Genomic DNA, 12,619 nt, shown 5'->3' with positions numbered 1-12,619 from the left:
TTGGGTGTGATAGAGTAGGCCAGGCCTAGGCCTGGAACAAAAGCCTGTTTTTAGGTCTTGAAGTTATAACCAGTAACTCTCCTGGAAGAGGGTTGGCCACCCATCATACCATGAGCATGACCAAGACAAGGCAGGCAGTCGGTGTCACATAGACCAGTTGACAGGAGTTTAATGACTCAAGGTAAGAATCTTCAAAGCAAACTTAGAGAGTCGGATGGGGTGATGGGGAAACATGCCATGGCCATGCAAAACATAGTGATATAGTGACCCCTTGTGGTAGACCACGGACTTTTTCATTTCCAAAACACTGCTGACGACATTCAAATGCGCCAACTGTGTCTCGGTAATCACATGACTTTTACGTTGCGTCAGTTGTGTAGTAAACTCTCGCAGCTATTTCTCAACGATATAGGGAATATTACATAACATTGGAGAATAAGTGAACACGTAGAGCAATTTTGTGAAATCGTTAGGCCTCGACCTTGAATACTTTTTTAAAGCGAAGTAGCTAGATAGATAGCTAACGTTAAGCACTTTTCCTTTTCATGACTAACTTCTGCTTGTTGCAACAGTCAGTCAGAATGGGCCATTTTCTATCTCTCACCACCTTACTGTACCTGCTTGTTACGAGCTGCTCGGGCTCCCCTCCCTCGAATTTCATCCTCCTGTTCGCGGACGACCTGGGGTTCGGCGACCTAGGATGCTACGGGCATCCAACCTCGCTCACCCCCAACCTGGACCGATTGGCGGCCGACGGACTGAGATTCACTGACTTCTACTGCACCAGTCCCGTCTGCAGCCCCTCCAGGTAGTAACTAACCACCAACATATTACAGTAACAATAGCTAATATCCTTATCAAAATCAAGAGGCTGTGGGGTATATATGAGGAACAACTCTGCAGTTTAGGGGTGAGTGAGGTGGGCAGTGAAAAAAAAATCGAAATATTGGTCACGTGCACAGGATACAGCAGGGATACTCAACTACTATTTGAGAAGGTCCAGTGACACATATTTCCAAGGTGGCAAAGGTCCGGATGGATATCGTCCTTTATCGGCGCTGTAGTACAGCGTAGTAACAAACATAGTCGTCTATGACTTAGGAAACATGTTGTTATATAAAATGTACGTTAAATGACACTAAAATGTGAATTAATTGCAACTTCTTTCGAATGTAAACATGCGCAATATTGCATCAACATTGCTGAAGATGAAAAGTGGTTGCATATTTATCTATGCAAAAAGTTCACTGTGAACCATTGTACATGGGCCTTCAATTAAACCCAAAAAATTATCAAGTGCATGTTTTCTGGAGAACAAAACAGTTTAACCTAAATAATCATCTGAATGCACAGAACGTCACTGTGGGCCATGCAATAATTAAGCAATAATAGCACTTCAGATCGACACAGTGCAGAGTGCCTGGATACAGCCCTTAGCCGTGGTATATTGGCCATATACCACAAACCTCTGAGGTGCCTTATTGCTATTATAAACTGGTTACCAATGTAATTAAAGGTGTAAAAATTAGAGGTCGACTGTTTATGATTTTTCAACACCGATACCGATTATTGGAGGACCAAAACAAGACGATACCGATTAATCGGCCGATTATTTAATTATGTATTTATATATATATGTATGTATGTAATGATGACAATTACAACAATACTGAATGAACACTTATTTTAACCTAGTATAATACATAAATAAAATCAATTTAGTCTAAAATAAATAATGAAACATGTTCAATTTGGTTTAAATAATGCAAAAATACAGTGTTGGAGAAGAAAGTAAAAGTACAATATGTGCCATGTGTAACAGTGTAGGTTCCGTCCCTCTCTTCGCCCCAACCTGGGCTCGAACCAGGGACCCTTGCATAAATCAACAACTGACACCCCACGAAGCATCATTACCCATCGCGCCACAAAAGCCGCGGCCCTTGCAACACAAGGGGAAACCCTACTTCAAGTCTCAGAGCGAGTGACGTCACTGATTGAAATGCTATTAGCGCGCACCACCGCTAACTAACTAGCCATTTCACATCGGTTACACATGTAAAAAAAGCGAACGTTTAAGTTCCTTGCTCAGAACATGACAACATATGAAAGCTGGTGGTTCATTTTAACATGAGTCTTCAATATTCCCAGTTAAGAAGTTTCAGGTTGTAGTTATTATAGGACTATTTCTCTCTATACCATTTGTATTTCATATACCTTTGACTATTGGATGTTCTTATAGGTACTTTAGTATTGCCAGCCTAATCTCGGGAGTTGATAGGCTTGAAGTCATAAACAGCGCAATGCTTGAAGCACAGCGAAATGCTGCTGGCAAACGCAGGAAAGTGCTGTTTGAATGAATGCTTACGAGCCTGCTGCTGCCTACCACCGCTCAGTCAGACTGCTCTATCAAATATCAAATCATAGACTTAATTATAATAAAATAAACACACAGAAATACGAGCCTTAGGTCATTAATATGGTCAAATCCAGAAACTATAATTTCAAAAACAAAACGTTTATTCTTTCAGTGAAATATGGAACCGTTCCGTATTTTATCAATCGGGTGGCATCCCTAAGTCTAAATATTTCTGTTACATTGCACAACCTTCAATGTTATGTCATAATTATGTAAAATTCTGGCAAATTAATTACAGTCATTGTTAGGAAGAAATGGTCTTCACACAGTTCGCATGCATATACCCTGACTCTGCTTGCACAGATCGCAAGAGAAGTGACACAATTTCCCTAGTTAAAACAAATTCATGTTAGCGGGCAATATTAACTAAATATGCAGGTTAAAAAAAAAGATTTTTGAAAGGCATTGATGTTTATGTTTAGGTACACATTGGTGCAACGACAGTGCTATTTTCGTGAATGTGCTTGTTAAATCATCACCCGTTTGGCGTAGTAGGCTGTGATTCGATGATAAATTAACAGGCACCGCATCGATTATATGCAACGCAGGACAAGCTAGATAAACTAGTAATACCATCAACCATGTGTAGTTAACTAGTGATTATGTTAAGATTGATTGTTTTTTATAAGATAAGTTTAATGCTAGCTAGCAACTTACCTTGGCTCCTTGCTGCACTCGCGTAACAGGTGGTCAGCCTGCCACCAGTCTCCTCGCGGAGTGCAATTTAATCGGCGTCCAAAAATGCAGATTACCGATTGTTATGAAAACTTGAAATCGGCCCTAATTAATCGGCCATGCCGATCGGCACGATTTAATCGGTCGACCTCTAGTAAAAATGCATGTTTTGTCATACCCATGGTATACTGTCTGATATACCACGGCTGTCAGCCAATCAATATTCAGGGCTTGGACCACCGAGTTTATAATCACGTATATGTCACTCTGGGCATTGCCCTGCATTAATGAGAGAAATTACACTTTCTGTCTCCTGCCAATGCTTTGAACTTTGGCACAAGTTGTGTGAGAGACACTGGTGCAGGCATTCATTGGTGAGCATGGAGCGGTATTTGTTCCTTGTGGAAAAGGCTGATTCACAGCTGTGAAGCCAAACATGGCCAGGATGTATAGGTCCGGTTTCTTGAGAACAGGAACATCAATTTCAGGCACCATCACCAGCCTGCTCCTTCAAAGCCACATTTTCTTGCAGCTCAGTCAACCCCATTTGCAGTGATGCAACACCTACCCATCTGAAGATTTTCTTTTAGCTTCTTTGTGACCAAGAAGGGATTCTGGATGAGCAGCAGCAGTTCTCCTCCAACAGTGAAGTCATCAAAGCGAGCCTTAAAGTTATCCATCAACTTCTGGATGAAATCAACATGGTTGGGAACATCTCAGAACATCTTAGAAGACTGGGGAAGTGGACAAGTTCTCCTTGGAGATCATTCTTGAAAAGCTCCAATTTCTTCTGGAAAGCTCGGACTGCTGTTATCATATCACACACTGTATTGTCCCGTCCCTGCAGCTTAACATTCAGTTGATTAAGGTGTGATGTAATGTCTGTCAAAAATGCAACTGTTTCCATCTTTTCCTCATCTTCCAAAAACTCAGAAAACTTAGTTGCCATTTCACACTTTTGCTCTGATAAGAAAGCTTTGATTTATTCCTGAATGGCCCAAAAGCATTCGAAAACCCTGCCTTTGCTGAGCCATCTGACATTGTTGTGCAGTAGTAAGTCATCAACTGGCATTGGTCTCTGTCAGAATGGCAGTGTTGTAGGGATGAAGTTGCTCTCAAAAAGTTGATCAGTTTCATCATTGCTGTCATGACCTCAGAATACTCTTTTCCCAGACTGGTACACAGGACAGATTGATGGATGATGCAGTGATATGATGTCAGGTCAGGGTGGTCCTCTTTCAAACGTGAAACCAGGCCCCTCCCTCTTCCCATCATGGCTGGAGCTCCATCTGTGCTGATGGAGACCCCTGACTTCAGATCTATCCCCCTTTTTGTCTGCATCCCTTTGATGGCCTCATGGATATCCTCTCACCATGTGCGTGCATCTAGATGTGCTAAGCACAACAGCTCCTCACAGAATTCCTTCTTGGTTTCGTTATAAAACCTGACAAACACCAGAAGCTGGGCATTATCAGTGTTATCTGTTGATTTATCCACAGCTAATGAAATGCATGCTCAATGGCCTCATCAATTTGTGAAGGTAAATCTTCAGCTAATATTTCAGTTGTCCTCATTGCTGTGGGATCGGTTTGATCTTTTCCCTGAGCTCATCTTTTTGTTTACCTTCAAGCAAGGTGTCAGCAACTTCACACGTGCATTATTTTATCATCTCAGCGTCTGAAAATGTTTTTTTTTGTGTTTTCCCAAAACCCAGGCTATCCTCAGTAAACACTCCATTGCACGTTGTTGGGCTGTCAGGGAATTGACAAGGATGGAACTCTCATATTGGTGGAACTCTCATATTGGGATTTGAGTTGGTTCATCTTGATTGTTCTCACCTCCGTGTTCAGGGGATACGTCGAATTGACTATGCCTGGTGTTATAATGGCGCTTAACATTGGCACTTTTCACGAGAGCTACGGACTCGCTGCATATCAGGCACATTGGTTTTGTGCTAGTTGCGGGGAGAATGAATAGGTACTGTTCCGTTCACTCGTCAAACCATATTAAGTAAGTTCTGGTAACTAAGCGCCTTCTTTCTGATATGTACAGTTGAACTGCGGTCAAATCTTTGTGTCTTTCTGCCTGCTTTCCCCAGGGTTCCACAGAGGATATTTGGATTAATGTGATTGGGTAGGATGCAGCCTTTTGTATTTGCATATAAGCACAACATTGGATTAGACGGGGCACTAGTAGAGGTGGGCGTTGCTTCGAGCGAGAAAGAAAGGTTGTGAGTTAAAGAGGCCGCTGCGCCCAGTTGATTTAAAAAAATGTATGTTGTCTAAAAAGTAATGTATTGACTTTTTTATATAACAAAATGCGATGTTGCCCGGATTGACACTTCTCTGGGTCTGGACCCGGATCGCGGTCCGGCAGTTTAGTTTGGCTGGGATACAGGGTGTGTAAGGTACGGTGAAATGCTTACTTGCAAGCTATCCTTAACCTGTTGGGGCTAGGGGGCAGTATTTGCACGGCAGGATAAAAAGCGTACCCAATTCAATCTGGTTACTACTCCTGCCCAGTAACTAGAATATGCATATAATTGTTTGATTTGGATAGAAAACACCCTAAAGTTTCTAAAACTGTTTGAATGGTGTCTGTGGGTATAACATAACTCATTTGGCAGGCCAAACCTGAGAAGATTCCAAACAGGAAGCGCTCTCTCTGACCATTTCATGGCCTTATTGATCATCTCTAACAAAAACAGGGGATCTCTGGCATGACGTGACATTTTCTAACGCTCCCATAGGCTCTCAGAAGGCGCCAGAAAGCTGAATCGTGGCTTTGCAGCCCATGGCTGAAAAACAGTAGCGCATTTTGATAGTGGTCGATCTGAGGACAATGGGACGGGGCGTGCGTGCCCGAGTCGACTCCATGTTTACTTTCTCTCTCTTTGAACGAAAACCACCACTCCCGGTCGGAATATTAGCGTTTTTTTACGAGAAAAATTGCATAAAAATTGATTTTAAACAGCGGTTGACATGCTTCGAAGTACGGTAATGGAATATTTTGAAATCTTTTGTCACGAAATGCGTCAGGCACGAACAAAACGCCGCTATTTAGATATAACTATGGATTATTTGGGACCAAACCAATATTTGTTATTGAAGTAGAAGTCCTGGGAGTGCATTCTGACGAAGAACAGCAAAGGTAATAACATTTTTCTTATAGTAAATCTGACTTTGGTGAGGGCTAAACTTGGTGAGTGTCTAAATAGCTAGCCCTGTGATGCCGGGCTATCTACTTAGAATATTACAAAATGTGCTTTCACCGAAAAGCTATTTTAAAATCGGACATAGCGAGTGCATATAGGAGTTCTGTATCATTAATTCTTAAAATAATTGTTATGTTTTTTGTGAACGTTTATCGTGAGTAATTTAGTAAATTCACCGGAAGTGTTCGGTGGGAATGCTAGTCACATGCTAGTCACATGCTAATGTAAAAAGCTGGTTTTTGATATAAATATGAACTTGATTGAACAAAACATGCATGTATTGTATAACATAATGTCCTAGGTGTGTCATCTGATGAAGATCATCAAAGGTTAGTGCTGCATTTAGCTGTGGGTTTGTTTTTTGTGACATATGCTAGCTTGAAAAATGGGTGTCTGATTATTTCTGGCTGGGTACTCTGCTGACATAATCTAATGTTTTGCTTTCGTTGTAAAGCCTTTTTGAAATCGGACAGTGTGGTTAGATTAACGAGAGTCTTGTCTTTAAAATGGTGTGAAATAGTCATATGTTTGAGAAATTGAAGTAATAGCATTTCTAAGGTATTTGAATATTGCGCCACAGGATTACACTGGCTGTTGAGTAGGTGGGACGCTTGAGGTTAACAGTGAAATACACATTTATCACCCAAAAAGTAGTAAGAAAAACATTTGTAAAGTTTGAAATTATATACACATATTAATTAGCCTGAAAAGACTTGGCATGGTCCCTCGGATCCTCAAAAGGTTATACAGCTGCACCATTGAGACTGGCTGCATCACAGCTTGTTATGGCAATTGCACCACCCTTGAATGCAAGTGCTACAAATAGTGGTGCAGACAGCCCAGTACATCACTGGGGCCGAGCACCCTGCCATCCATGACCTCTATCAGGCGGTGTCAAGGGAAAGAATCCAGCCATCCAAGCCATAGACTGTTCACTTTGCTTACGTCCGGCAAACGGTACCGGAGCATCGGCTCTCGAACCAACAGGCCCCGAGACAGCTTCTACCCAAAAGCCATAAGACCGCTAAATAGCCAGACTGCTAAATAGTCAGTGAATGGTACCCAAACTATCTGTACTGTGACTCTATCTTGCACTGACCCTACCCACACTCACTAGACTTAACATTTTTGTTTATATTTTTATTTCACCTTTATTTAACCAGGTAGGCTAGTTGAGAACAAATTCTCATTTGCAACTGCGACCTGGCCAAGATAAATCATAGCAATTCGACACATACAACAACACAGAGTTACATATGGAATTAACAAAACATACAATCAATAATACAGTGGAACAAAAGAAAACAAAAAGTCTATGTTAGAAAGCCGGATCAACTAAGAATACCTAAGAGTGAATTAAACTATTTTGAAAACGCAATTAATGGAATTAACTGGAATGATCTCTTGTCCTATACAGACGTGGAAGCTGATAGTGAGGTTTTTCTATCCACAATCCAGGCTACAATAAATGGTTTCCTAAAGAAAATCAAATCCAAACCTGGCCAAAAGAGCACTCTTCCTTGGCTAAATGGAGAAATTTGGAAATTGATGAAAGAACGAGATTATGCTCTAAAAACAGCCCTAAAATCCAAATTAGAGCATGACAGACGTAGGTTTACCATGTTGAGAAATAAGGTGATGAAAGAAATCAGACAGGCCAAGGCAAACTTTTTTATTAACATAATTGGTGAGGCAAAGGGAAATTCAAAATTGATCTGGGAGAATCTAAAAAAGTTAACAGGGAAAGACCATAGTAACACTGCAAAAAGACTGTTATTCACCATGATTTCTAATCTAACACAGGATGCAGTCGAAATAGCAATAGCCTTCAATTCCTACTTTATTGACTCTGTCAAGGTACTGACACAGAACCCCTCCACTGGTTTATTGGGCTCAGTGCTAGTGAATGACGCTCAACCTGTCTTCATCATAAGGGAGGTTTCTGAGTCAAAGGTGAACAAGGTGATTAGCTCACTAAAGAACTCTAAATCCAAAGATGTGTTTGGGCTGGACTCTACCTTTCTTAAAAACTACAAAGAGTCACTCATTGGCCCCATTACTAAGGTCACCAACACATCTATTGGTCTGGGGGTGTTTCCAAGGGTATGGAAGTCAGCCATAATAACGGCCATCTTTAAATTGGGCGACCCTGCTGACGTGAGTAACTACAGGCCCATTAGTATACTACCTGTAGTGTCGAAGGTTGTTGAAAAGTGTGTAGCAGAACAACTGATTTCCCACCTCAACAACAGCCCCTTCACATTACACTCCATGCAGTTTGGCTTCAGAGCGAAACACTCCACAGAAACGGCCAACTGCTTTCTTCTGGAAAATGTGAAGTCCAAGATGGACAAAGGGGGCGTTGTTGGGGCTGTGTTTCTGGACCTAAGGAAGGCTTTCGATACTGTTAACCATGAGATTCTCATCACAAAATTGTCCAAGTTCAACTTTTCCCCCGATGCCTTGAGATGGATGAAATCTTACCTTGAAGGCAGAACTCAGTGCGTCAGAGTGAGCAATGAGCTGTCGCCCACTCTTAGCTATGATGTGGGCGTGCCCCAAGGGTCAATACTGGGGCCCCTCTTGTTCAGCCTGTACATTAATGATCTGCCTTCCGTCTGCACTGGGTCTGAAGTTCAAATGTATGCAGATGATACAGTGATATATGTGCATGCAAAGAGCAAACAACAAGCTGCACAAGAACTCACTACTGTAATGGTCCAGGTTACAAAGTGGCTCAGTGACTCGTGTTTGCATCTCAATGTGAAAAAAACGGTTTGCATGTTCTTCACAAAGAGGGCAACAGATGCTACTGAGCCAGATGTCTATGTGTCAGGGGAGAAGCTCCAGGTGGTATCTGATTTTAAGTACCTTGGAATCATACTTGATTCCAACCTCTCTTTTAAAAAGCATGTGAAAAAGGTAATTCAAATAACCAAATTCAACCTAGCTAATTTCCGATTTATACGAAATTGTTTGACCACAGAGGTAGCAAGACTGTACTTCAAATCGATGATACTCCCCCACTTAACATACTGCTTGACTAGTTGGACCCAAGCTTGCTATACAACATTAAAATCTATTCAGTCTGTCTACAAACAGGCTCTCAAAGTGCTTGATAGGAAGCCCAATAGCCATCATCACTGTTACATCCTCAGAAAGCATGAGCTCCTGAGTTGGGAAAATCTGGTGCAATACACCGACGCATGTCTTGTATTCAAGATCCTAAATGGCCTAGCTCCCCCTCCACTCAGTACTTTTGTTAAACATAAAATCCAAACATATGGCAGCAGATCCACAAGGTCTGCCATGAGAGGTGACTGTATAGTTCCCTTAAGGAAAAGCACCTTTAGTAAATCCGCTTTCTCTGTGAGAGCGTCCCATGTCTGGAATACACTGCCATCAGACACACATAACTGCACCACATATCACACTTTCACAAAATGCATGAAGTCATGGCTAAAGGTCAATCAGATTTGTGAACATAATCCCTAGCTGTGTATTGCCGTTTTCCATGTTGTCTGTAGCTTGTGAGGTGTGGAAACACTTTGTTTTTATGGATTTTGTCTTGTTGCTTTTTGTTCTATGTTGCTCTGTCTGTATGCTACATCTTGCTTGTCCTATGTTGCTCTGTCTGTATGCTATGTCTTGCTTGTCCTATGTTACTCTGCGTGTGCTCACTGTTCTATGATTGTCTATATTGTAATTGTTTTTAATAACCTGCCCAGGGACTGCGGTTGAAAATTAGCCGGCTGGCTAAAACCGGCACTTTTACTGAAACGTTGATTAATGTGCACTGTCCCTGTAAAAATAAAATAAATAAACTCAAACTCATATACAGTGAGTGCAAATGAGGTAAGTTAAGGCAATAAATAGGCCATGGTGGCGAAGTAATTACAATATAGCAATTAAACACTGGAATGGTAGATGTGCACCCGGCACAGCCAGAAGACGACTGGCCACCCCTCATAGCCTGGTTCCTCTCTAGGTTTCTTCCTAGGTTTTTGGCCTTTCTCAGGAGTTTTTCCTAGGGAGTTTTTCCCAGCCACCGTGCTTCTTTCACATGCATTGCTTGCTGTTTGGGGTTTTAGGCTGGGTTTCTGTACAGCACTTTGAGATTTCAGCTGATGTATGAAGGGCTATATAAATAAATTTGATTTGATTTGATTTGATGTGCAGAAGATGAATGTGCAAGTAGAGATACTCGGGTGCAAAGGAGCAAGATAAATAAATACATACAGTATGGGGATGAGGTAGGTAGATGGGCTGTTTACAGATGGACTATGTACAGGTGCAGTGATCTGTGAGCTGATCTGACAGCTGGTGCTTAAAGCTAGTGAGGGAGATATGAGTCTCCAGCTTCAGAGATTTTTGCAGTTCGTTCCTGTCATTGGCAGCAGAGAACTGGAAGGAAAGACGACCAAAGGAGGAATTGGCTTTGGGGGTGACCAGTGAGATATACCTGCTGGAGCGTGTGCTACGAGTGGGTGATGCTATGGTGACCAGTGAGCTGAGATAAGGCGGGGCTTTACCTAGCAGAGACTTATAGATAACCTGTAGCCAGTGGGTTTGGCGACGAGTATGAAGCGAGGGCCAACCAACGAGAGTGTACATGTCGCAATGGAGGGTAGTGTATGGGGCTTTGGTGACAAAACGGATGGCACTGTGATAGACTGCATCCAGTTTGTTGAGTAGTGTTGGAGGCTATTTTATAGATGTCATCACCGAAGTCGAGGATCGGTAGGATGGTCAGTTTTACGAGGGTATGTTTGGCAGCATGAGTAAAGAATGCTTTGTTGCGATATAGGAAGCCGATTCTAGATTTAATTTTCGTTTGGTGATGCTTAATGTGTGTCTGGAAGGAGAGTTTACAGTCTAATCAGACACCCAGGTATTTGTAGTTGTCCACGTATTCTAAGTCAGAGCCGTCCAGAGTAGTGATGCTGGACGAGCGAGCAGGTGCGGGCAGTGATCGATTGAATAGCATGCATTTAGTTTTACTTGCGTTTAAGAGCAGCACACCATACATTCACACACACACACACTACAGTCGTGGCCAAAAGTTTTGAGAATGACACAAATATAAATTTTCACTAAGTCTGCTGCATCAGTGTCTTTAGATATTTTTGTCAGATGTTACTATGGAATACTGAAGTATAATTGCAAGCATTTCATAAGTGTCAAAGGCTTTTATTGACAATTACAAGAAGTTGATGCAAAGAGTCAATATTGGCAATGTTGAACCTTCTTTTTCAAGACCTCTGCAATCCGCCCTGGCATGCTGTCAATTAACTTCTGGGCCACATCCTGACTGATGGCAGCCCATTCTTGCATAATACATCTTTGGAGTTTGTCAGAATTTGGGGTTTTTGTTTGTCCACACCCGCCTCTTGATGTTTGACCACAAGTTCTCAATGGGATTAACCTGTCTGGACTAGGGGGCAGTATTGAGAATTTTGGAAAAAATATGTTCCCATTTTTAACTGCCTCCTACACCAACTCAGAAGCTAGAATATGCATATTATTGTTCAGGTTTGGATAGAAAACACTCTGAATTTTCTAAAACTGTTTGAATGGTGTCTGTGAGTATAACAGAACTCCTATGGCAGGCAAAAACCTGACAAGGTTTCAAGCAGGAAGTACCCTGTCTGACAAGGAGTCGTGCGTCTTGCATCTTTTTATTGAAAAGTAAGGATCTTAGCTGTAACGTGACAATTCCCAGGGCTCCGATAGGCTCTCAGAGCCCGGGAAATAACTGAAGGTTTACGAGGGAGCCTCAGGCTGAAACACATTATCACCTTTTGTAAGTGGCTGCTCCGAGGACCTTTGAATGAGGCGCGTGCATGAGTCGCTTCTGAGGAGAAATTTTATTCGGCTGTTTAGGCTCAATGCATACTCCCGGTCGGAATATTATCACTAATCTACGAGTTAAATGGCATAAAAATTGGTTTTAAACAGCGGTTGACATGCTTCGAAGTACGGTAATGGAATATTTAGACATTTTTGACACGCCAATGCGCCATGCGCGGGACCGTGAAGAAGCATTCTAGAACTCACGAACAAAACGTCGCTGTTTGGATATAACGATGGATTATTTGGGACCAAACCAACATTTGTTATTGAAGTAGAAGTCCTGGCAGTGTATTCTGATGAAGAACAAGCAAGGTAAGAACATTTTTCTTATAGGAAATGTGATTTTGGTGGAGGCTGACCTGGGTGGGTATCTAAATAGCTAGCCCTGTAATGCCGGGCTATGTACTTAGATTATTGCAAAATGTGCTTCATCCGAAAAGCTATTTTAAAATCGGACATAT

The 12,619-nt window shown here is 41.9% G+C and overlaps 1 protein-coding gene across 1 annotated transcript in view; it reads left to right on the top strand.

Annotated features, from left to right (window-relative positions):
* Window positions 1-345: 345 nt before the first annotated feature.
* Window positions 346-12,619, top strand: part of arsa (arylsulfatase A) — a 35,506-nt gene continuing 23,232 nt past the window's right edge. Inside the window, exon 1 of the mRNA XM_029758633.1 lies at window positions 346-808. Coding sequence (XP_029614493.1) covers window positions 546-808 — 263 coding nt within the window. The 5' untranslated portion in view covers window positions 346-545. The remainder of the gene's footprint in view (window positions 809-12,619) is intronic.

This window comes from Salmo trutta, chromosome 7, assembly GCF_901001165.1.
Source record: "Salmo trutta chromosome 7, fSalTru1.1, whole genome shotgun sequence".
In the NCBI taxonomy this organism is placed as follows: Eukaryota; Metazoa; Chordata; class Actinopteri; order Salmoniformes; family Salmonidae; genus Salmo; species Salmo trutta.
The sequence above is the reverse complement of the archived record's forward strand: the minus strand, read 5'-3'. Positions and strand labels throughout refer to the sequence as shown.